At 47.5% G+C, this 24,140-nt stretch overlaps 2 protein-coding genes across 12 annotated transcripts in view; one reads left to right on the top strand and one right to left on the bottom strand.

The window, feature by feature from the left end:
* The window catches only part of SLC8A3 (solute carrier family 8 member A3), a 113,971-nt gene extending 106,969 nt beyond the window's left edge, over positions 1-7,002 (top strand). For 3 of the 5 annotated variants that reach the window (XM_032112367.1, XM_032112372.1, XM_032112369.1), the window contains 4 exons: positions 2,742-2,866; positions 3,404-3,503; positions 4,575-4,850; positions 5,170-7,002. In XM_032112367.1, coding sequence (XP_031968258.1) covers positions 2,742-2,866; positions 3,404-3,503; positions 4,575-4,850; positions 5,170-5,546 — 878 coding nt within the window. In that variant the 3' untranslated portion in view covers positions 5,547-7,002. The remainder of the gene's footprint in view (positions 1-2,741; positions 2,867-3,403; positions 3,504-4,574; positions 4,851-5,169) is intronic. The other 2 variants (XM_032112370.1, XM_032112371.1) reach the window with 1 other exon arrangement.
* A 9,129-nt stretch (positions 7,003-16,131) lies between these two features.
* SMOC1 (SPARC related modular calcium binding 1) overlaps positions 16,132-24,140 on the bottom strand; it is a 155,872-nt gene continuing 147,863 nt past the window's right edge. For 4 of the 7 annotated variants that reach the window (XM_032113589.1, XM_032113591.1, XM_032113596.1 and 1 more), the window contains 2 exons: positions 21,353-21,403; positions 16,132-19,605 (listed from right to left, as the gene is read on the bottom strand). In XM_032113589.1, coding sequence (XP_031969480.1) covers positions 19,589-19,605; positions 21,353-21,403 — 68 coding nt within the window. In that variant the 3' untranslated portion in view covers positions 16,132-19,588. The remainder of the gene's footprint in view (positions 19,606-21,352; positions 21,404-24,140) is intronic. The other 3 variants (XM_032113590.1, XM_032113592.1, XM_032113593.1) reach the window with 3 other exon arrangements.

The following is a 24,140-nucleotide window of genomic DNA, read 5'->3' as shown; positions in this document are numbered from 1 at the left end:
AGAAAGATGCCAGGTTCTGGGATAAAGCTCTCTTGGATACCACTTCCTCTGGAGATAAGAAAGCTTGCTGCACTGCATGTGCCTACAGACCTGCCTGCAGTTCAGCCTCGCCTAGAGGCATAACATTTGCGTGAGGCTCTGTGTTCTCTTACCATGCCAAAGGCTTTTGTCAAATCAGTTAGATTGGGGACTGAGGTTTCATTGTATCATTTCTGCTGGAGTTGTTAAGCTGAGGAAATTCTGCCTGATCCTCCCTTTTTCCAGAGCATCTCCTCAGATTCCAGACATTTGCTTTCTCCACTCTGCAACTGCAGCCAGGGAGTGGGAGCCTAAGGGACTGCGCTCGCAACTGTGACTGCAGCTTTTCAGATGCAGTTATTCCAGGGAAGGCTGTAGCGAGTCAGACTGTCACCAAGCCTGGGCTTTGCAACCCTGCTGGGATGGCCATAGTGCTTTTGCTCAGCTCTGTATTGTCAGCACATGCCAGCATGCGCTCAGCTCATCTGCCAAGCTGGGCTTTGTGAAGCGAGGGTGCCTTCGCCCTTGACCTTCAGGTTATGGGGAGCTCAGACAGAAGCAAAGTCACATACATATGTGCCATGTGAACTGATGTGTGAGCACCAGCATTTTCAATGGGCACAGCTTGTCATCTTCACACACTCCCAGGTAGAGGAAGAGACTGGACTTTCTCGTTCTGTCTTAGAAAAGGATGTACATTATATCTGACTCCTTGTCCTATATTCCTTGTCCAGTGAATATAAGTACCTTGGATCTTGATAATCTTGATAATCATCAGTTCATGAGTCCAAGTGTAGTGTAAAGCAGAACATTTTCATAGAATCAACCACTCATAGAATCATAAAGGTTGGAAAAGACTTCCAAGATCGAGTCCAACATTTGACCAAACACCACCATGTCAAAACCATAGCGCTAAGTGCCACGTCCAGTTGTTTCTTGATCTCTTCCAGGGATGGTGACTCCACCACCTTTCTGGCAGCCCATTCCAATGCTTAACTACCCTTCTAGTGAAAAAATGTGCCCCCTGCCCCCCCAGCATCCTGCATTGCCCTTCTTCTCCAGGTGCTGTGCTGCTCTGTCTCTGTAAATTTTTTCTAAATTTACGGGGATTCCTAAATCCAGACTATGGTGTCTTGGAGCTAGGCAGTGATGGTTTTGATGTACATCATTGATTTCAAGTGATGGATGGAACTTTCCTGTTTCTGTGATGGGTTATAATAATGTCACCTGCCACATGAGTTATTGTATGTTTTATAAAATCTGCAGGTCTTGCAAGGTTTACAGTCTTTGCAGTCAATCTAGCCAGGCAGTTGAAGAGAGAAGTCAAAGTTTATAAATAGATTTCGCTGGGACTGCATCATTTCCATGTGATTTTTGGTGTGAAGTATGAGATCTGCTGGAGTCCACATGGAATTAATCACATCTGAGGCATTACCTGGGCATTTGTAACCTCTGCAGGAAATCTCAGGTAGCATCTGACCCACTGCTTAGCCAGAACAAGATGCTCTGCCTTTGTGATATGCCCTCCCAGGTTGTTAAGAACCTCCCAGATTCTTAAGAGCTCCAGCTCCCACTCCCAGGCTCAGCTGGACCCCATACTGCAGCTGTACACCCTGACTGGTCATGCACAGGAAAGCCAGGGGAAACCCAGCCCCTTTCTTGAGATGTCCAAGTTTTACAGAGGGCACATCAGCGTGTGCCTACACTTGGGCATGTGGGTGGAAGAGGAGATCTGGGTCAGGCCTAGGGACACTGCCAGGGCACCCTTCCAGCTGGTTGGGATGCTCCTTCCCATGTGGGCAACCACGACCCTCTTGAGGCACTTTGCTGGGTTAGCTGGGTCACCAGCAAGATTGAGCCTGACACAGGGTCATCTCAGCATGCTGCTGACCCGGGGTCCTGGTTTGGTTTCCTTCAGCAGAAACTAAATATAGAATTACAGAATGGAATGTGTTGGAAGGAACCTTAAAGATCATCTGGTTTCAACCCCCTTCCCATGGGACACCTTTCCTGAGGTTGCTCAACACCACATCCAACCTGGCCTTGAGCTTCCAGGGTTGGGGCATTCATATCTTCTCTGGAAAACCTGTTCCAGTGCCTCAGCACCCTCACAGCATTATGAAAGGATAAAACTACTTGTTTCATTACTTCTTCTTGTTAATTTTTCCAGTTCACATGTGGTTTACATGTGGTTGTGACTATCTGTGTCTTGAGTGTCAGATCAAGCACTGCACTCAGTGCGCAAGGTGCCAACCATGATTTTCTACTCAAAGGGGGAAAAAAGGGTTCTGTCTCTTGTTATTCAAATCAGGGAGCATGTCAGGGTTTTAGAAGCATCTTAAAGGGCACTTCTGCCAAATGGCAGAATGATTTGGTACCTTGGTCTCACCAAAGCTGTGGCTGCTGCAGGGGTGATGGGAGGGTGTGTGTCAACCGAGAGCACCAACGCAGACTGAAGAAACATTCAAGGGTTTTGGTTTTTTTTAATAAATTAAAAACAGATTGCCTATGTTCTTGGTGACTGGTATTCAGAAATCTTGGTCCTTTGTTTCTGTGGTCACCCCACCACTGCCCCCCACCACTGTCCCCCAAAGTGCTGCATGAGCTCAGCAAGCTGTGAGGGCACTGCAGAAGCCCCTGTTCAGGCCCTGCAGACAAGCCCCCATGGTGCCCTGGAGGTGCAGGCTGCTGCCCACAGCTTGGTGTTGGCCTTGCTTTCACAGAGGTGGCTGAGAGGAAGATGACAGTTGAAGAGGAGGAAGCCAAGAGAATTGCAGAGATGGGCAAACCAATACTCGGCGAACACCCCAAACTGGAAGTCATCATTGAGGAGTCCTATGAGTTCAAGGTCAGTAGGTGTCCTAGGGGTCTTCCAGGAGGGGAAAGCCCTGTGGCACTGTCAAGCAGCCTCAGAGAGCAGGACTGAGGGGGCAGGATGTGCAGAGAAAGGGCTGTTGAAAGAGGAAAAGAAGTATGTAATGGAGTAAAGGGTCGGTGAAGTCTACAGGAAATGTCAAAAGTAGCAGCTGCTAGTTGGTTGGCGGGGGTGGAGGGAGAAAGGCAAGAAGGTCCTGCTGGAAGCAGAAGAAGCCTGTGGGCAAGACAAGGCAGGAGCAAAGCTGGCTCTGGTGAGGCAGGGTTGAGGGAAGAAGAAACCTTATCAGGATTGAGGTGTGGCAAACAAGCTGGCTCTGGTGAGGTTTGGGTCAGCCAGTCCAGGGAGGAGGTGGGCTCAACTCCAGTCATGGACATATCTAGCTGGTAGGAGAGTGCTTGTGACACTTCCACAGTTTCAAAAGGGTCTGTGAGACCACAGTGCACTGCAAGATCATCCTTGCCCACTAGCAGCTGGTTTAATTGCTGTGCATCTTTATTCCCACCACAGAGCACCGTGGACAAGCTGATTAAGAAGACAAACCTGGCTTTGGTTGTAGGGACACATTCCTGGAGGGACCAGTTCATGGAGGCCATTACTGTGAGCGCAGGTGAGGGGAACATCAGAAAATCCACATGAACATCCACAGGGTTCATGCAGCCTGGAATGACAGCATCTCCCTGGTCAGTGATGCTTGGCTATGGTCACCCATCATCAAAGCCAGTCCAAAGAGCTCCTCTGCTCCAAATATAGTGGGCTTTTTCAGGTGCATTAGTGAGGAGCCTGGGAGATCCATCTTCTGGTGCAGAGCCCTCCTGAAGGCCAGTGTTCAAAGACTGCATCAGCTGGCAGTGCTCCTGCTGCTTTGGTGATGTGATGAGTAGTGTACAGGCAGCAAAATCCCATCCTGGCTGGGATCCTGGCCAGTGCAGGCAGCTCCTACTGGAAGATGTTCTGTTCTGTCCTGTCATAGCCAGTAGAGTTCCTGGGAGTAGGGAGGGTTATCACATGCAGACTGGAGATGTTGCCTCATGAGGCAGCAGCTGGTAAAGGAAAAGGCCCAGAGACCTGCCAGCTGTTGCCTGAGAGAACTCACTGCTTTCAGAGCCAGACAGCTGTGGGGAAGGTATTTTAGGCACATCTGTGCCATTAATTGCACTTGGACATCTTTCTGAACCTTTCCTCGATGGTTTGGCATCTGCCCCAAAGGGGTGTTTTCCACCCAGCTATAGAGGAGGCAGTGGATGGTCCAGCCCATGCTCTGGAGCAGGAAGATCAAGAGATCTCTCCAGTTTCCCAATTCTATTATTTTCTGCTAGTTTTGGCCCAGAACATCACTTGCCTGTGTAATTTCTTCATGCCACTCAACAGTGATCTCCACAGGATGACTACCTCCTATGTGACTGCCTGTGGATGGGCACAGGGCTGGCCCTCTGTGGGTACAACACCCCACTCCATCACTCCCCATCCCTGCGGGGTCTGGGGTGGCTGGAAGGCATTCTTTTTGCCAAGCCTCACCCATCATTGAAGGACCTGCTGTGGCTTGAATTTACTGTTATGGCCAGTGCCATACCACCTTGTCCCAGGAGAGCAGAATCCCTGGAGCCCTGGGGTGGAGGAGACAAGCACGAGCTGTCCCAATGGAATGAATGCTGGATCTCTCCTTCCATGTTGTTTGCAGCAGGTGATGAGGATGAGGATGAGTCCGGCGAGGAGCGCCTGCCGTCCTGCTTTGACTACGTGATGCACTTCCTGACCGTCTTCTGGAAGGTGCTGTTTGCCTGCGTGCCCCCCACTGAGTACTGCAATGGCTGGGCCTGCTTCGTCGTCTCCATCCTCATCATCGGCATGCTCACAGCCGTCATCGGCGACCTCGCCTCCCACTTCGGCTGCACCATTGGCCTCAAGGACTCGGTGACTGCCGTCATCTTCGTCGCCTTCGGCACTTCTGTACCAGGTAGGTTGGCCACAGGGAGGGGATGGGGTGGGAGATGAGTCCTCTGGAGATACTCCTGGTTTCGGGGGAGAAGCTGTCATGGGATGGGGTTCAAGCTGGGAAGGGTATCCTCAAAGCCCTGTCCCCAGGCAAGGTCTGCACCATGCTTTGTTGCAACGTGGGATCTCTGAACCTAGGAGGGGATTGTGCACCTCTTGGTCTGCATCCTAACCTGGTCGGTGCCACACCTGAGCCTCCCTTGTTCCCCAGACATGAAGTGTTGTCTGTTTCTCCTGTTGGACCCCCAGTGATTTTTCCTTCCCTTCTCCCTCAACCCCAGACACCTTCGCCAGCAAAGCTGCAGCCATCCAGGACATGTACGCTGACGCCTCCATCACCAATGTCACAGGCAGCAATGCTGTCAACGTCTTCCTGGGCATCGGGCTGGCATGGTCAGTGGCAGCGATCTACTGGGCGTCGCAGGGGCAGGAGTTCCAGGTGTCAGCAGGCACCCTGGCGTTCTCTGTCACCCTCTTCACCATCTTCGCCTTCATCTGCATCAGCGTCCTCCTCTACCGCCGGCGACCCCACCTTGGGGGGGAGCTGGGCGGCCCCCGGGGGTGCAAAGTGGCCACAACATTGCTCTTCGTCAGCCTCTGGCTGCTCTACATCCTCTTCGCCACCCTGGAGGCCTATTGCTACATCAAGGGGTTTTAGGCGGTGGAGGGACGGTGCTGCCAGGGGAGGGACCCCCTCCTCCGTTACCTCACCGGACACCAGTCCTGGAAGCGTGGTTTCACTGGAGGGTATGGCTGGCTGTGGGGGCTGCCACTGCCCAGACGGTCGGACAGCTGCGTGCCAAGAAGAGCAAAACCATCAGAGAGGGAAAAAAAGAGACAAAATCCATCTAAAAATGGTACAAAAGAAAGCAACAATGGCAAGTGTTGAAATAAAACACAATAAACCCAGACACTGACCCTATTCAATGAAATTATGAAGTTTCAACCATCTCCAAAGGCCACCTCTCCCTCAGGGGTCGTCTCCTTTCCTGCTGAGCACCCCTCCACTGTAAGGAGATGTTTCCTTATTTTTACTGGTTGAGAATTACAGAAGTCTGGTTCAGGAATTTGTGGGTTTTTTGTGGTTTTTTTTTCTGTTTGCTTGTTGCTTTTTGGTTCTGGGGGAACACGCTGATTGATTTTTTTTAACTACTTAATCCGAAAAATGTTACAAATTTAAACTCAAAGCTTCGAGCTGCCGTCAGTGCTGGAATTGAACATGTATTTCTGAAGACACACAGTCGAAAAACTTTTTCACTATGACCCATTCCCTCCCCTGCCGCCTTCCATTTCTTTCTTTTTTAAGAACATCACAAGACTGATATATTTTTAATACAAACACAGACACACAGTCACACACATTTAGTGACAAAGGCTGGAGCATGTAGCATCTCAATCACCTGCCTGGGCTAAGAAAAAAAAGAAGGAAAAAAGACCCCCAACCCTCTTAATACAATACGTGTCATGTATATTTTGACTATGGCATTTCTCTTTGTATAATTAACTTTGAGCTTGTGGTACTGCAGGGACAGAAAATGATGTTAATTTACAACTGTTAAAGAAATAAAACAGCCTGCTCTGGGGGGAGCAGCGCTGGTTCCTTGGGATGGTGGTGGTGGCAGGTTTGCTGCATGGTCCTCCTGCTAAGAGGTGGAAATGAATTCAGGAAAACCTGGATAGCGTTCCCATATGTTCCCAGCACCATCCCACCCAGAGCTGTGGTGTGGCTGCCCTTCCATTCAGTTGCTACCCCAGTTTTCCCAGCACCCGCACCTTGCAGGTGGTCTCCAGGCCATTGACAGGTACAGGCTTAAAAACTGCCACCCACATCAGGACTCCTGCGTCATCTCAAGTACCTTTTAGGAACACCAGACAAACAAAAAAAGCATAATTTTAATTTGAAATGCATTTCTTTTTAAGGATAAAGAAGAAAAGCCACCACCACCATGAGAGTATGTCATGAGTTACATCAACAGCTGCAAATTGAAATGTTGGGTTGGTAATAAAATAAATAAAAACTATACCTATATCTATATAAACAGTGCTATCTAGACACATATTTCTTAATTGAGGGCCCTGGAAGAGAACATTAAAATCCTACTCTTTGTAAAGTGTTTTTGAGATGAAGATCATTTCTTCTGTCAAGAAACAGGTGCTGTAAAAGGGAACCATTTTCATCAGGTTCCCTAAAATAAGCCGAAATTTGGGAGGCAGCAAGTAAAGAGAAGGGCTGCCAAAAGATACAGTTCTGCCTGCTGTCGTGCTTTTGGCTGCCCCAGGAGGCAGGGAGGAGGTGCCCATGGGTTAGGGAAACAGCAGTGGGAACAAGATTGTCATGGACAAAAAGAGATGTAACATAGCAGGTAACCAGATGGAGGCAACGATGGTTCTTACCACACAGATGAACTATTTATTTTCATACAGAATGTTTACCAGATATCTCTATCTCTATCTAAATGTGTATGCATGAGGCAGAGAAGAGGGATCCTCCTCAGATGAGCAGCCAGAACTTTGTTGGTGGGAGCCCACAATGAGTGAAAGCCACTGGGTTTGAAGCTAACAAGCACCTGACATCTGCCTCCTTACCTCCCTTTGCCATGCCTTTTGGGAAGGGTCTGAAAAAGATGGACAAGAGACCCTGAGGCCAGGCTCTCATTGAGCTTGCTGGTCCTTCTGACTGCAGTAGTGCCAGCAGCCACCAAGAGCAGCTGCTGCCACTGCCACGCTGCCCATCAGCCCCAGAGCTCACATGTGGGACAGTAAAAGAAAAATTACAAGAGTCCCCAAATGTTTTTTGTGTGGGTTTAAAGTGCAGCTCTCAAGGGGAGATTGTTACTGTTGCACCTTTTAATTGGGACATAGAGAATCTGCTGTACTTCTATTTTACCCGTGCCACCATAGCCATCCTTGGCTAAAGGCCGGCCTGCGGCGCTGCTGTGCTCTTCTTCTGTGCTTGTGCTGTATCCACCGTGTGCTTTTCATCCACTTCCTTCTCCAGCTGACTGCAGGGAAGAGGAGGGGGGGTAGGACTGGCTGCCATGAGGGAACTGTATGGGGCCCCTGGTGCCCTCCATGCAGAAGGGTGATCTGCACCAGGCTGACATCTATGGCATGTTCCTTCTATTTTCCTTTTTTACTCCATTAAAAAACATGCAAGCTAAAAGAAAACCCAACAGGTTTGGTGCCTTTGGGGATTTTTTTTTTTTTTTTCTGAAGCTGTTATGTTTCATTTTGGGTCTAGCTATCTGCTTGCTTCTGTTTTCCCTGGGGCAGCTGCCTGGACTTGGTTGCAATGGCTCTGGCTGGTTTGCCCCCCCACCTCTCGACCCCAGCCCTCCAGTTGGGTACTACTGGGAGGACCCTGGAGCACTTGATCCTCCCTAGCTGGCAGAGAGGATGTTTCACTGCTGTTTTTGTTGCTGCTGATCTTTCCCCTTTGTTTCTCCCATCAGCTTCCCATGGCAGCCTGCAATAACAGCAGCTGGCCCCTCCCAGCAGCCCTCGTGCTTTGGGCTTTGCACATCTTCCCTTTCTGCCTCCTCCCCTGCATCACTGCTGTGGTTGAGAGTAAATAACACATCCTGACATCAGGAGGGAAAAGCCAAGGCAATCAAAGGAGCTGCTTTGTTCCAGAGGCCTACCACAGTACGGGGACATCCTCTAAGGGCCGTGCATGGTGTGGGGCTAGTGGTACCTCTGGCTGCCTTCCCATCACTGTTGCCACAGAGGGCACCCACAGCACCCCACAGGTTTTGCTGGCCTGGTGATGCTGCACTGCATGGGTGCTGGTCAAAAATCAGCCTTTGGGTAAAGAAGTGTTTTGCAAAGAGGAGATACTCACCTGTCCCCCAAAATCTCTCCAGGAACTGTGTCCCAGTTTTGGTCAGTACCATGCTGCCTCTTCACCCAGCATCATCACTGACTTTTTTCCACTTGTATTTGGACACCTGACCATAGAAGTGCCCTTTACAGTGGCCCTTTAGCTAGAACTGTTCTTACCTGCCCTCTGCAGCATAGGGGCAGCTGGTGCAGCCCATAACTGCAGACTCCCATCTTTGCCTGACGGCATGGAACCCACTTATAGGGTTCCAGGGGAGACAGCGGGTTGGGCACCTCACAGTGCAATGCCAAATGCCCAGCTGCGGGTGGAAGGATTCCCGGTTGGGCACTCGTGCAGTAGGAAAGGCAGCCCCGGCAGAGCAGCCGTGGGAAGGCTGCCCTGGACATTGCTTCCTTGGGCAGCCAGAGCTTGGCAAAGCCACAAAGAGATCACTGCCCTACTGAGTCCTGCACACTCCCACCTCCTTCCACAGGCCTGTGGGGTCACTTCCCACCTCCTGCCCTGCTGGATGGCTCCTGCCCACACCTACTTCTGACCTGAGGGGAAACACAGAAGTTCCAACTCTGGCTCTGGCTCATTGCCTTTGACTCCAGTGATGGGACCGGGGCGGGGGGGGGGGGGGGGGGGGGGGGGGGTGTTGGGACCCTTTGGGGCTGGTTTGCTGCCACTGCTGCACAGAGGTATTCTGGTTCCCACAGGTTCTGAGGCTTAGATCTAGGACCAAAGAGGGCCAAGCCAGAGAAGGCTGGGATGAGTCAGAGAAGTGTGGAAGCATCAGCAATCTGTTGTGGTACAGTGCAGTGAGAAATGGAAGTGTTTGAGCAAAGGTTTTAAGTTAGGAGGGAGGCAGTTGCAGCACGTGGATTGGATTTTGTCACCTTTCTGGCAATTACTGTGGTGTTGGTGTGATCAGGGCTCTTCTGAACAAGCTCAGACAAACCACAAAAATACTCTGTGATGCCTATTTCCTCTGATTCCGTGTCTGGGGCTGCTGGACTGGTTTGTAAGTCATTTGTCCCTGGCATAGAAGCACCCCTCCACTACTCTCCATCCCTAAGTACCAACGGGATGCCTCTTCACAGCACCATGTGTGAGGAGAAGCCCCCATCAGCTGCATGTGACTCTTCAGGCTTCAGCTGCTGTAGTGGGATGATGCCTACCTGCACATCTCCACCAGCATAGCCCTTTGAGTTGGGAAAACATTTTGGAGGACATCTGGTATTGTACCTGGACACTGGTGAGATAAACAAGAGGCAACAAGACCTTTGTTCACCTACAGTTCACCTCATCCACCTCTCGACAGCACAGCAGGACATAGGTATAGATCTAGATGGTAACAGAAAGGCATCTGAGAGATCTGGTTGTGCTTGAATATGGCCTCAGTGGAGGAGGAGCCAGCCTGCACAAATGGGAGCAGCAGTTGCTCAGCCCCGGCCACAAGCTGGAAAGCACTTGTCACCAAGAATAACCTTTGGAGTATTAGAAGAAAAAAAATGTTTTAAAAGACGTTGTCATCCGTGTGCATGTGCCAGCAGCAGCCAGCTTGCTAATGACAGAGCTGTGTGTGCCAGTGCCGCTTAGCGCCCAGCAGAGCACACAGTGCTCCCAACCTGCCTCTGCAGCAGGAGGGGATTAAGTGCTTCCTGCTATTTAAATGAGGCATTTAAAATTCATAGATTATTAACACCATGAGTAGATTTACCCCTCCTCTCTGCCTTCCCTTCACCCAGGAGGTCTGTGCTTTGCCCAGAGATCGGTGGCAAGGGCAGACCAGCCCCAGGGCATTCCTACAGGTGGCTGGTGGGGTTTGCTTATACTTTTGCCCCACTGCCAACAGCAGATACCCCTGGTGCCTTTTCCACATTGCACTTAGCCACATGTGCCATAGGGTGTAGTTTGAGCTTAGACATGGAGTCTAAAGGCATGATGTGAGGTGGATGAGCTCAGCAGATGCTCCTACTGCACTTAAATGTAAGCAATCGCCCATGTCCCAGGCTGTACCATTGCTATTGCCATGTACATGGCAAGCTGAGTGGGAGCTGTGGCTCAAAGAATTATTGTGACCCACCTACTAGTCATTGCTGGCATGCACTCAGAAATTGGCCCAGTTTCAAGAATGCAATAAAAAACTCCACAGGCCTAGGAAGTACTTTGAAACATGTATGAAATTTGGGTAATTAAAGAAAAAAACCCCTTCAAAGACTTTATTTTAGGGTGTAAGTTGTGAAGTTACCTTCCCAGGAAGATGCCTCTGCTGTAGAAGAAAATAAGCTTCCATTACAGAAACACTGGTTCCATTCCATAGGAATTATGAGTACAAGCTGGGTGTATGAAAAAGCTGTAGAGGGAATAACATCTCAACACAAAAGCTTCAAAGGTGTCCTCAGAAAGTCCCCATGGCACATCCTTGGCACTAAGACATATTGTACAGAGCACTTTTGTGTCTCTATTAACACAAGGGGTGTCCAAATAAGCTCTTAAAGCTACCAGAAGAGATTTGATTGCCTCCTCTTCTTCTGGAGCATCTTGGGCAGAAACGAAAGCAAAGCCAATTGTGGGGTTTCTGTTGGCATCGCTAATTTTTCTTCTTGTTTTATTGACAAGGGCAAAGAAAACAGGTCATTGTTATCCTTATAGTAAGAGGATTTTGTATGGGGCACAGTCCTCCAGGTTCTCCACTTTCTCTTTTTCCAGCCTCTGAGAAGCCATTTCTACAGGACTGCTGCCCAGAGGGTCTCACTTTGTGTTTCCACATTCTCACAGCTGCCTCATGGCAGGTCATCCCATGCCTCTGCTGAAACTCATCTTGTTGACTGGGATTCAACTTACCAACCATTCACATCCTACCCTCCACAGGTGCTGACAGACACCTCCCCCAGGCCTCCCAATACTCCACCCCATGTTGGATATCACCAGGAAAATTTATAGCAAAGCAATTTCCAAAAGTTACTGCTGAAAATACTGACTAGATTGGGACTCTGGACCATCACTGGGAAGATTTCCCCAGAAAGCTCTCTGACTCTGACACTGAACTCAACGTATTGTGAATCTTAATAGGCTGCGGTTCCTCGGCTTGCTTAGGAGAATGTCTTCTGGGACAGTGCCAGAAGCCTCTCCAAAGTCAAGACATATCACATCTAGTGCTGTTCCCCCCTAGCCACGAGGCGAGTTATCCTGTCAAAGAATGGAATCAAATTAGTTTGAAAAGATTTGTCCTCAGTGAAACCTCAACAAACCCATTCCTGCCATTTATTTACAAACTTATACATCTTTGTAGGATTAGAGAATAACTAGTCAGTAACTTGCTCCTTTAAGTTTTCAGAGAGAGATATCAGGTCTGTAATTCTGTAGGTTTTTCTTCATCACTAGTTAGGTGATGTTGCCATGTTCTCTTTAAGAAGTCCCTTGGCACTTCATGTGCAGTCTGCAATGCTCCAACACCCATCCCACATTTCATATTTTTTCCTCTTATGCTTCAGGCTGTTGAAGAGCTCTTGATCCACTTTATTGATCTCTACTTACACTCCATTTCTATTGGAGCAGGATAGTTTCTTATTTGGGCTTTGACTCCTTTTATCAGCCCCCAGGTCTCTTTTATCATTTAGGACATCTTTTCACAGATCTTGCCTACTCTGAATTCATTTATATTTGATTTTTTGGGTTTTTGGAGTCTAAGTACTTTAGATTAACTCACTGTACAAAGGTCTGGTACCCAAGTGCATTTTGAGGAGAAAAAGCTTGCAGCAGACATCTGAACGCTTGTGTTAGAACCCACTGCAGAAGGCAAGGATAGCCCAGGTTCTTACTAATAGGTCTTGTGGGGTGAATTAGAGTGAAATGACACTGAATGAGTGGTGTTTGTAAATATACACACGTAGGGTTTATTGTAGAACCATTTGGTTGCACTGTAAAACAGCTACATAGCCATTTTGGTTACTACATATAGCGATATGGCAATATAAAAGCATAAAAATACCACTTAAGAAAATGCGTAAGAAAGAGAAGGAAAGGATAAGAGTAAAAAGGTCTCACCTGTAGGCCTCACAATGAGACTTGGTTGTTGCAATTTTGATGTCTCTTGGTCAAAGTGATGGCTACAGACTGGATCCATCGGGTGGTGGGGGAACTCCCGAAGAAGTGGTGGGGAGCAATCCCCAAAACACATCTGTTGGGTTTATATGGTTCAGGTAGGAACACCCAGGTACCTTCCCTGGGGCAGGGAGTTTAAACTGGATGATGTGGTGCCGTGGATCACTTTGGGAGTCTTTGACACCTTCTAAGATGATATAGCTGCACAAACATTATTGCACTTGAGTCCATTATGGCCCATCAGCAGAGATGAAAACCTTCAGGCTATGTATGAATGGTAGTTCCCCAGCAGGGGAGTTACCACAGCTGAGTTCACTTGAGTAAGGACAAAGAGACAGTACCCACCTCACAGGGTTTGCCTCTTTCCCTATCACAGATAAAAGCTGAGACAGCATCTGGCTGAGGAGAGAGAGCTATTTCTGAAGTGACTTGGATGTTCTCACTCTGAGCTGGCAGGTTGTCTCAGAGAAAGCTGTGTGAAGGTGGCTGAGGCTGGATTTGTTCACCTGCAGCCCAACATAAAAGAAAATTTTTGCATCTCTGGAGCTGTTAAAATTGTTTCAAGTTAATGGCTTAAACATTGCTAAAATTATCAGAGGACTTTTACCCACTGTAGCAGACTGCAAAGAAACCTTGTTGTCCATCTGCAACCACGGAAACCCACCCTTCCCCAAATATGCCTGCTAACTGGAATTTGGACTGTGACAGGAACTTGAGATAAAGGGGATACTTGTCCAGTCATCCCAAGTCTGGGGAGAAGAATGTATTCACCAATGATACTGGAAGAGATACTGGAATGCTGATGGCTCCAACATTCATGGGGCAAGCTGCAGCTGAACAAATCCAGCCTCAGCCACCTTCACACAGCTTTCTCTGAGACAACCTGCCAGCTCAGAGTGGGAACATCCAAGTTACTTCAGAAATAGCTCTCTCTCCAGTCAGATGCTGTGTCAGCTCTTTTCTGACATGGTGAAGCCAGCAGGAATCACTTCAGTGGTCCCAGCCAAAATCATGACTGAAGGAGATAGCAGTGGCACTTTGTGCTATGCAAGGCCAAAGCTGTGCTGTGAAATGAGACACTGGGCACTCAAACTGCAGTTTTTAAGTTTTTTGCAGTTTTAAGTGCTTGAAGCATAGCACTGAGATGCTACAGAAGAACAGTTTCACCAGAGTCCTTTGTTCACACACCATGAAGCAATGAGTTAAGGACCTGTTTTGTACTGGCACTGAATTTCTTTATTTTAATAAGGTGAGCTGTATTAATCTGTACTTGAGACTCCCACACCTTGCACCAAGAAACCCCTCTGAGGTCCAAACTAGGGCCACCTAGTCGTGAGTCATATATGCAGGACACTTGAGCTATTCCTGCTGGCACCAGAGAGGAGGCAAGGTGTGGAAACCTCAATCTCCACTGGAGCCACAAGCAGCTGCCTCCCTCATCACCCAGTGTACACCCTGGGTGCCCCTCTGCCTGCAGCACAGTGCAGGTCTAGCTCAACTGGGGGCAGAGAGCCACCCACCACCACTGCCTGGCCTGTGGGTGTGGGCTGGCTGAGCACACCATGGGGCCATGGTTCCTCTGCCTCAGCTGCAGACCCCCAGCCAAGTGCCAAGGTGCTGAAAGAAAACATAATGTGTAATAAATGTTCATTTACGCTTTTGCAGGAGATGGGGATGTAGGTTTGTGCTACAACACACAGCATAGAGCTTGTGGTGTTTTCTGAACAACTAGACAGCTAGACAACTCCTGGAGTGAACAGGCAAGGCCCCTTTGCAAAACAAAACCCACCATTAAAATCAGTAAGGAGGCCCTCAGCAGAATTACAGAAAGCATTATTGCTTCCCAAAGTAACCGGTCTTGGGTTTTCTGGCAAACACTCTGTAACAAACACTTCCTGTTAAGACTCCTGGTTTCTAAGGTGGCATTTTTTAACCCTCTTTCTATTCAAGGTGTTTTCCAAACTAAGGAGCATCACTTCTGCAGATCCTTCTGTCCAACTTAATATCAGCTTTTGAACAGTTTCCAGGTTATTTTGCCTGAAATGGCTCGTAAGGGCTGGCTGCTGAGAATTCAGAAGGTCAACATTTTGCATGTCGATTTTGTTAGTTATGTTACATAAAAGAGGAAAGAAGGCAGGGGGAGGAAGAAGAGAATGAAAAGTCTTCTGGCGGCGTCACTGTCGGAAGCAGAGGCAGAAGCAAGCCCTTTGCAGTTCTTTTGACTTGCTTAAAGAATGGCAGCAATGCCAGGAAAAGGGTGAAGGCCTCTTGGGGTACCTCATGTCAACTCCAGAACCAGGAAGCATGGCCAAGGAATTGGGCTTTTCTTTTGAAAAAGATCCTTTTTCTGTTTTCAGTTAAGTCTTGCAGAACTCCAGAGACAGCTGCTGCTCTTCCCTTAGCCCAAGAACTTGTTACCCTTGGTAATACAAGGAAATTAGCTTGGTTTGCCAGTTTGTTCTTGACAGATGCACATTGGCTGTCACACCTCTGCATTTCCTTCTTTTACTGTTGAATTTGCACCTGAAGACTTAGCAGAGCCCTCTCTGGCCATCTACTAATAATCCAGCCTGTGACTACCATACAAACAGAAACCCTCCCCTGGGACTGCAACTGCCTTGCCTTCCATGTGCCATAAACAAGTTGTGTCCTTATTCATTGCAAGAGATTTACATGCAATCAAGTGAAATGACAATGATGACAAAGCTGGTCAAATGCACTTGAAGGGGACAGTGTGTGGCCTCCTCTGCCACAGATCTCGTGCTGCAGCCTCTGATGAATGCCACTTCCTTGTAGCCTACAAAAATCTATGTTTTACAGTAGCAGCAGCTTTCCAGCATGACTTGTTACTTACCATCTTTGAGGATTAAAAGGTGTTAGACAACAGCTAGAAGATACTATTTCAGGCTCCCATGTAGCAAGGCATGACCTGGAAAGCAAAGTATGAAGGCTCCCATGTGAAAGGGAGGGGCGAGGACATACAAGCTGCAGTGCCTGTCTCCTACCCATGGTGGGGGAGATTGTGCTATGAGATCCCATGCCCCATCTTCTGTAATCATCTCTACAATCCTGCTGAAGCTTCACAGCCTTTCTAAGCAGGCTGGGCAGATCAGCTGTCATCAAACCACAGAGATGCACTCTGGAGCTTGTTTTAATTCAGCCTGCTTACACACAGGGGAGAAACACCACAGACCTCCAAACCCAACCACAGACTGACACTTGACTCTCCAAATAGGAGAGTCCCCTTCCCTCTCCTACAGCCCTGTAGGGATAACTGGAAATCAAGATTCAACAAGAAACGACCACAAGACACTGGAGCAAAAGTTACCTATTTTATTACAAAACCAAAACCAAACAGATGCCTTTCAGTTCAACAAATTATGCCATAGGCAGAAATGTGCTGGGGCAGGGTAAGTTCAATATAAACTCAGGCCATGGAAAGCAGTGCCTTCATGTGTATGAATCCCACTGTAACTCAATTTCCTACAACACACTATGCCCTTGGAAGATCAGCAAGAAAAGATAAGATCTTTTTACTTCTGGCAGCAAGAACAGATGACTTGCACTGTTGAGTCCTGGGAATCTTCTCTGTCCCAGCTGTTTTCAGCCATCATTCAAAGTAGAGCTGAAGAGGCCCAGGACAACTTGAAGGATGAGGAGACACAAGCCCATGGTCTGCTTTCAGGCACAACACTGACACTCCCTGTGTTCCAGCTTCAGGAAGATGCTACTGATGCAACCACCAGATAAGGACAATTTGGCCTGGCAGCCAGGTGGACTGGAAATAAAACCAAGAGGGGAAGTGGGCAGCTGAGGCACTGCTCTCATCTGATGAGTACAGGTTGTTGGACAGCTCACAGCTGTGTGAATCAGGACCAGTATGGTCTGCACAATCCTGCAACACAAACCCAGAACAAGTAACCCCACCTCTACCACAATCATGCTGGTTGGGCCTTCCATGGCAATGTACAAGTGCTGCCAGAAGCTGCTCGGAGACCCACGCAAATTCAGCAAGTCAGGATGCAGAGACTTGGACTTGTCTTGTGAAAGGGGAAAGCAGTGTAATGCTTGCTCCCCAATCCATCCGTAAAGTCAGCCTGGCCTAGCAACAGGAATACCCACGAATACCAAATTTAACCAACAGCCACCCCTTGTTTGCCTTCCTTGAAGAACTGACCCAGTTTTAGTTGCAAACTGCATGTGAATACAGGCCTTTTGGAGGGGAAGGATGCAAGGATGAGAAAAAGGAGGTCAGCAAAAGGATTTATGTGACAAGCAGGAGTGGTGGCTGGCTGGTTTACTTCCAGAAGGAGATGCAGTGAGTTTTAGCAGCTCTGCAGTCCCCCCACAATCTTGTGGGGCACTGCCCAGCCCCAGTGCCTGGCTGATAGAATTCCTAGAGGCATCCAATTGTCTGCTTCTGCTGGATGTAACTATACATTAAAAAAACCCCAATCAAACAAAAAACAAAACAAAACACCACCAAACAAACAAAAAAAACCCACCCCCAAAAAAACCCCAAAGCACCGAACACCAACCAACCCAGCAGCCAGAACTTTTAATCCCTAAAACTAGAATATTAAAATGGAGAGGGGGTTTTTTTATACAGTTTCTTTCATTCTTTACTCTCTACAATAGGATTAGTGAGTGTGACAGGGACATTTCTAACTATACACTAAACCAAATTATTTCAACACACAAAAGATGTGCCCTGGGCATTAAAAAAAAAATCCAAAATAACAACAAACAAAAAGAGAAGAAGCAATCAAGAAGGTGGGAGCTTGCAGGCCAAAAAAGCACATACACTGTATGTGAGAAACCATGAAGATCCAGCAGCAGGATCTGCTCTTGCTGAAGAGATGACTTCTTTATATTATGGTGGTGTGATGTATACTTCAGATATTACCAGAGGTGTTTTCAACCATGTCATATGTTTTCATTAGCTCCAATATACTTCCCAGGGGAAGAGTTATTACTACTCTTAAATGGTTATTTATAGAAAAGCTTGTTAATTTTTCTTTTTTTTACCTTTCCATTTTGTCAACAAGCACTAACTTACTGCATCAGGACACTTTTTTTGGTGATGTATTATCTCATGCTATTGTCACGATGACATGACTGAGTGAAGATGCTGTGTTTTATCACCTTTTACCAAAGCAACAAGAGCCTTGAGGGATGAGTCCAGTCTCTACAGTAACCCACTGCTGTTGCAAGCAATTTTTCGTGTGTTCTCATATTAGCTTGTCATTTCATCACCTTCACTAGAGTTTCTTCTAACAAGTGCTTGGTCCAGAGACAAGTGGCAGAAGGATGACCAGGTCTGAAGTGGGAGGCTGCTCAGAACAGGCGAGTGCTGCCAGTGGTTGGAAATACACAAAGCAAAACACTGCGTGTCCCACCACACTCTGCCCAAACCTAGGACTGCTGATATGGACGCCCTTGCCAAAGAAACAACTTTGGTAAAACTGCTAGTGGTTGAAACAGCCCCTGTGGCCTCCAAGAAAGCCAGACTCCTCACTCCAAGCCTTCTTTGTTACTGCTAATCACACCTCAGTGTCACAGTACCCAGGAGGTACTGGCAACAGCAAATCAGGCAAAGTGGGCAGGCACACCACTGTGCAGAAGGGGAGCTTGGATACACAACCACCAAGGACAAGAAAAGTCGCCGCTGACAGACCTTCACCAGTGAGCACAGCCCAAGCTGTACTGTTGAAACATAAGTAAAGCAGACTCTTGGGGACCAGCAGCATGACTGTGTTTGTCTGCACTGACAAGTACATTCTTTGCCCTTCAGCAAAGCACAAGGCAGGCTAATGCTGCTTTTAGCAGGCTTCTCAAAATGTTTATTGTTGTACAACATATAGATGAACATTTTGTCAGAGAGGAAGATGCAAGTCTTCACTCCACTGACTCTACTGGGCCTATGGCTCCCACATCCTTCCTACAGCTTTAGATTCCAGAGGCATGGCACATCTTTGCTAAGCATATTATCTGAGCCTGAATAGCAATGCATTTGTATTTCATTTCTGCCCAACTTGCAACGGGTGCACAAACTACGTTTGCACATCCCTAATACAACCCTTTTCTATCCCTACTTTAAGCAGCTTTGTAGTGCACCAATACTTACGTGAAATCTGTGCTCTCAAAAGCCCAATTGCCTGAGTTGCAGAGGGATTTATGGTAAGAAAAGGGGTTCAGCTGCTCTCAAGAAGCATTTGGTATCTGGAGCACTGCGTGCATATTTGCAAGAACAAGTCATGCTGACACACTGGCTCCTTTTTGCATGGGGGTGTTAAGGCTTGCCACTGAATGATGGTTTGGTGGCAGAAATGAATGCATCACTATAATCCATTAAATGCAAAGTGTCCCTCTAACCCTAACAGCCTTCAAAAGCAAAAGGAGGAACAGAACAGTGACTCCAACCCCTGTACAAGACAACTGTACAATTTACATATATATTTATATACAGTATATAAAATTCTTTTGAGTCCCGGTGAACTCAATTTTACATCATCAGTAGCTGTTCCAATTTTAAAAAGTCATGATCCTGCTTCCCTCCACTTTCTGAAGTATTAGATAATGGCATTGAAAAGCAATTAAAAACAAACCCAAACCATTATTTTAAAAGTGCAAACATTCTGGGTGCCACTTCTGCTATGCTGGATGTTGCTGATGCTGCGTGCTTGCTCACAAGCAGCAAGGTGTCTGTCTGTCACTGGATCTTTTCTTCCTTTGGGTCAGCTCCTGCCTTCCCTTCTTGTCTTCTGCTGCTACACCAAGCGACCTACTGAAAGGGTAGGGTGGGGTGGGCAAGGAGGAGAAAGACAAACAGAACAGAAACAGAACAAGTAAGGGAAAAAGGCAAATTAAAACAAAAAGAAACCTGACTGATAAAGATCCAGTATAGCCTCTGCTGAAGCCATGGCCCCAGAGAGCTGAGATCCCAGAGTAAGTTGTGAGGCTGAAAACAACCAGGGGCTAATGAGACAGCCTTGCTGAAAAAAGCATTGAATGAGTCACATGGAGCCTTAGGTACTGACATATTTTTAAACACAAAATACCACTTTCCTCCCCCTCCTTGGAAATGGGCACGCAGTCTAGGGAAACAACTGATCCAACATCCCTTCCTCTGCTCTTCTGCCTGGCACAGCTGATGCAGAAACCCACTGCTGCCAGGCTGCCCTGCCACCATCTCCCCCATCAGCCACAGCCAGCTGCCTCCTTCCCTAGCAGACAAGCAGGTCTTGGAGGAGGCCTTTCTTCAGAAAGCTTTTGTTAAGTCCTTCATCAAAGGTTCTTAAAAAAACCCAAAGCTCTTATGGGATCAGAGCTAGAGCTCTGTGGATTAATTACAGGTGAAAACATGCTAAAGACAGAGCACAAGTAGGGATTTGATTTTCAAAGAGGAGAAAGGTTACTTCACTGGGAGGAAACGCCTCAGTGGGATCAGTGCTGATCAACATGCCCTGTCACAGGGGGCAAATATTGTCAAATGCAAAATTATTTCAGGTAGCCATATTCGCAATTGATTGCACAGCTCTGCACAAGGTGCCTTCAGTGCTCAATGACCAGCTCATAAAAACAACTGATTGTTTTCCATGTCTGTAAGTGCAGTGCAGCGTGGGAGTGGGGATGACCTGTCCTGCACTGAGCACTTTGAGTGATGAGGAAGAGGCTGAAGCCACAGCACGCAATTGTTCAAATGCCTCTGCTCAGCTTTTAGCAGCAGGCAAAAGTCAAGTACGTACTCAGAATGGAGGACACACCAGGAAACATCACATCATCAATGTACAAGGTATAGTTGATCTTTATCTTCAGTTCTCTGTTCAGCCCATCTCACCAGCACCAGATACATACCCCAGGAAGATAAGGAGGACAGCAAGAGGTGTAGGAAGACTTCTGGCATTAAACAAATACACAGCCTAGGTCTTCTCAATACAAAAAGGAGTCTAACCAGACATATGCAGGACAGCTATAGAACAAGTGGCTGAAGATAGAGGCAGGGGAGAACTTCTCACTGCTTCTTACAATCCAAAATGAGAAGTACTCAACAGAATCATGAGGCATCAAGTCTAAAATCAAAGCAAATTGTGTTGTTGTTCATGCCTGATGAAAGGGTCCATGTGATTCAATGCCACAAAATACAGGAGAGAGCAGACCTTCACCATGATAGAGAAGAGTCTTCATGGGAACCTGTCCATGGAGTAATATAATGTAAACACAAAAAATCTCCTACATTATTGCTTGACAGAAGAAGAGAGAATAGGATAGGAGAGTATTCATCCCATAGCTACTTTATCCTATTCTAATTCCTTAGCAATGTATTATCTATTCCAGCAAAAGACATAGAGCTGGACTTAGAAATGATGCAGTGGAGCTGCATGTTGGTCTATTTATACCTCTTAAGAACAACTTTGGTTTCCAGCTGTTTCTATATTGCTGTTCATGAACATGGCAGAGCAGGGGAGAATGAATTCTGCAATATATGCTTTTCACAGAAAAAAAAAAACCCAACATTTTGACAAGATACTCACTGAAAGGGTTAAGGCCTTGTCTTTTTCCATTGGGCAAACTGCTCAGGCTACCTGTAAAATCCAAGAACCACATTAAAGGCAGTAAATGCCATGGCATGACAAAGGAACCTTCCCCTTGTCTGTTGCCAGAGGGCAGGTTCAAAGGAGCCCCTCTGAGCATGCTCACAGCAAGTCCTGCCAACACTCCTTTCAGAACCACATGCAAGAGTCTAACCAATGTGCCTGAGATGAGAGATGTTAAATACTTGGTGTTGTAGTAGCTGAGTATCATGAAATCCAGAGGTTGTGCATGGGCAAGAAACAATTACAAGGTTAAACTGGACTGCGGAAGGAGAAAGAAGAAAGGAAGGATGCAAGTAGTATCACAAAGTTTCCCCAAGCAATCAAAATAATGCCATGTAGAAAGGGGGCAGGCAGAAGAGTGAAGGTGCCGGCAATACAGATAGCCAAGGTTCATTAAATCTTTCACTTGGACCAAACAAACAGGTGCCTAAAATCAAAGACCTGAACTTATTATACCTGGCAGAATGGCAGAGCTGTGACTGCATTATGAGATAACAGGCACACACACCCTACACCAGATGGAGCTCATGGCAAGGGCCTCTCACCTCAGAAATAAGCCTGTTCCTACTGTGCACTGGATACAGACAGCTCAAGGATTACAGGAGCTCTCGAAAGCATGTCACATTTCCTGTGAGCTGCTTCGTCTGATTTCAGAGGAGGGATTAGCTGAAAATGGGAACTCCTGCTCCCAGCCAGCAGCAGTAAGCCTGTTGCCACCCTCCACTCCAGCCTATGACTGATTTGTTCATGCACATGACCTGACTGCACCGCTCGCTCTGCACATCAAGTACTCTACAGCACATGCCACTCTGTGCAGGAATGAGATGGGCAGAAGCTCAGAGGGCAGGGGAGAGGTGTAGGAAGCTGGGCTGCAAGACAGGAGCGGAGCTACTGGGAAGAAAAAGGCAGGGGGAGGGAAAGGTGACAGTGGTCAAGACTAAAATGGGTTGCAAAGCACCACTTGTTGGCTTTAGAGAACATTACTAAGAGAAACTGTGTAAGCACAGTAAGTTATTCCAAGGCCCCCAGACACCAGCCCAGTACCAGCCACCTGCCCTGCTGGGATCAGCAGCACTGTGGCTCGCTGATGCCCATGTGTCAAACATGGCTCTGCTGCCATGGGCAGAGGATCCACTGCCAGGGGCAGAGGATCTGCCTGGACTGACTAGCACTCACAGCCTGGACCCTTCATGAGCAGCTCCCAGAGCCCCAGAGGGCACTGCCAGGCCATGCATCCAGAGAGCAACCAAAAGAACCCTCTCGCCTTTAACACCCAGTGCAGGTAAGCCTGCAGCATGGTGCTGTGCAGGAGCACAACCTATCTCCAGAAAGAGCTGAGAGAGCTCCATCTGTCTTTGGGAAAAGGCAGGGAGCTCCAGGCCGGTGTGTGCAGAAGGCAGGAGCATCCCTCCCTGCCACGGCCGGCGTGCTCGAGGGCACGGCCCCATGCAGCCGTGCAGGAAGCCGTGCTGCAGCTCATCCCCTGCTACTCCGGGGAGAGAGAGTGCTGCCTTCCGCAGGGCAGAGAGCAGCCTTCAGCTGTCTGCTTGCCATACAAACCAGGCCAGCCACGTATACCTGTCGAAGGCAAAACCCTGCCACAACAACACTGCACTGCTGACACAAAAGAGAGGAATGAATACGGCAAGTGGTGACCGTGGGTTACTAACATATAACAGGGAAACGCTTGGGCATTATTGGGTAACATCCCATCATCCAGAAAGTTTCATAAAGCAGAGTATTTGCTCATCCTCACAAGCAGACTGTTTTGGATAACAGTTCTAGTCACACTGGATTAGGCCAAGTGTCTTTCAAAAGAAAAAGTCCCAAGGAAACCCCAGCAGCTTTTTATAGGAAGAAATTATTTCTCAGGCATACTGAGCAAACCTTTCACCTTTTGGGGAGAGAAACAGCCTTATCTTGTGTTCTCAACACAATACTGATGTCCTGATTCATACTATCACTTACTTTTGTCAAGATTAAAGGCAAATTATAGCACCTCTTCAAAGGGGACTATCTGAACATGACAAACAAAACCAAGCGCTGAACCAGGGCAGCTCCTTCGATTCTAATCTAATAGCAATTAAATGTACTTTAAAATTCCTTTTTAATTCAGTCATTACCTGGTTACAGTTTTCTCATGGCCACTCAGATTGTTTTCTATCATCATTGGTCCAGAGGCCTTTCCCAGGTGACTGCTCTTTGCTACCTTCTCCCACACAGCTGCTTGCACAGTAATAATAGAGAGCAACTTCATTCCCAGCCTCCCAAGCATGCAGTTACTTCTGAAGATAGCAATAAGAAAGGTCCAAAACATCACGGAATGAAATCTGCTGTTCAGATTGTCCATCACTTTTCCTTCCTTCTGTAATATTTCCTCAGATGCAGTAGAAAGTGACATACTGTTTAACTACACACACATACACTTTTTAATTAAGGTATTTCAATCCTGTTTCTGGACTGCACTCTTGGTGGCTGGGTTCCACCTCAGATGTCCTCATGGCCTGTGAAGCACGCCCAACACCTACCATCTGACAAGCTCTTGGATAGCAAAGTAATCACGGGATCTGAGCTGGCAGAAGGGAACTTCCCGTCAGCTGGCAGAGGGACATTTCTTTGCTGCTTATTCCCTTAGCTCCTCTTTGGGCAGGCACAAAATGCTGACTTTGTCTTCTGAATTTGGAAGAATATAGAGGTAAAACTCAACTCCAGCATTTTGCAGCCA

Source organism: Corvus moneduloides, chromosome 6 (assembly GCF_009650955.1).
Source record: "Corvus moneduloides isolate bCorMon1 chromosome 6, bCorMon1.pri, whole genome shotgun sequence".
NCBI lineage: Eukaryota > Metazoa > Chordata > Aves > Passeriformes > Corvidae > Corvus > Corvus moneduloides.
This window is presented reverse-complemented; position numbering and strand designations above follow the sequence as displayed.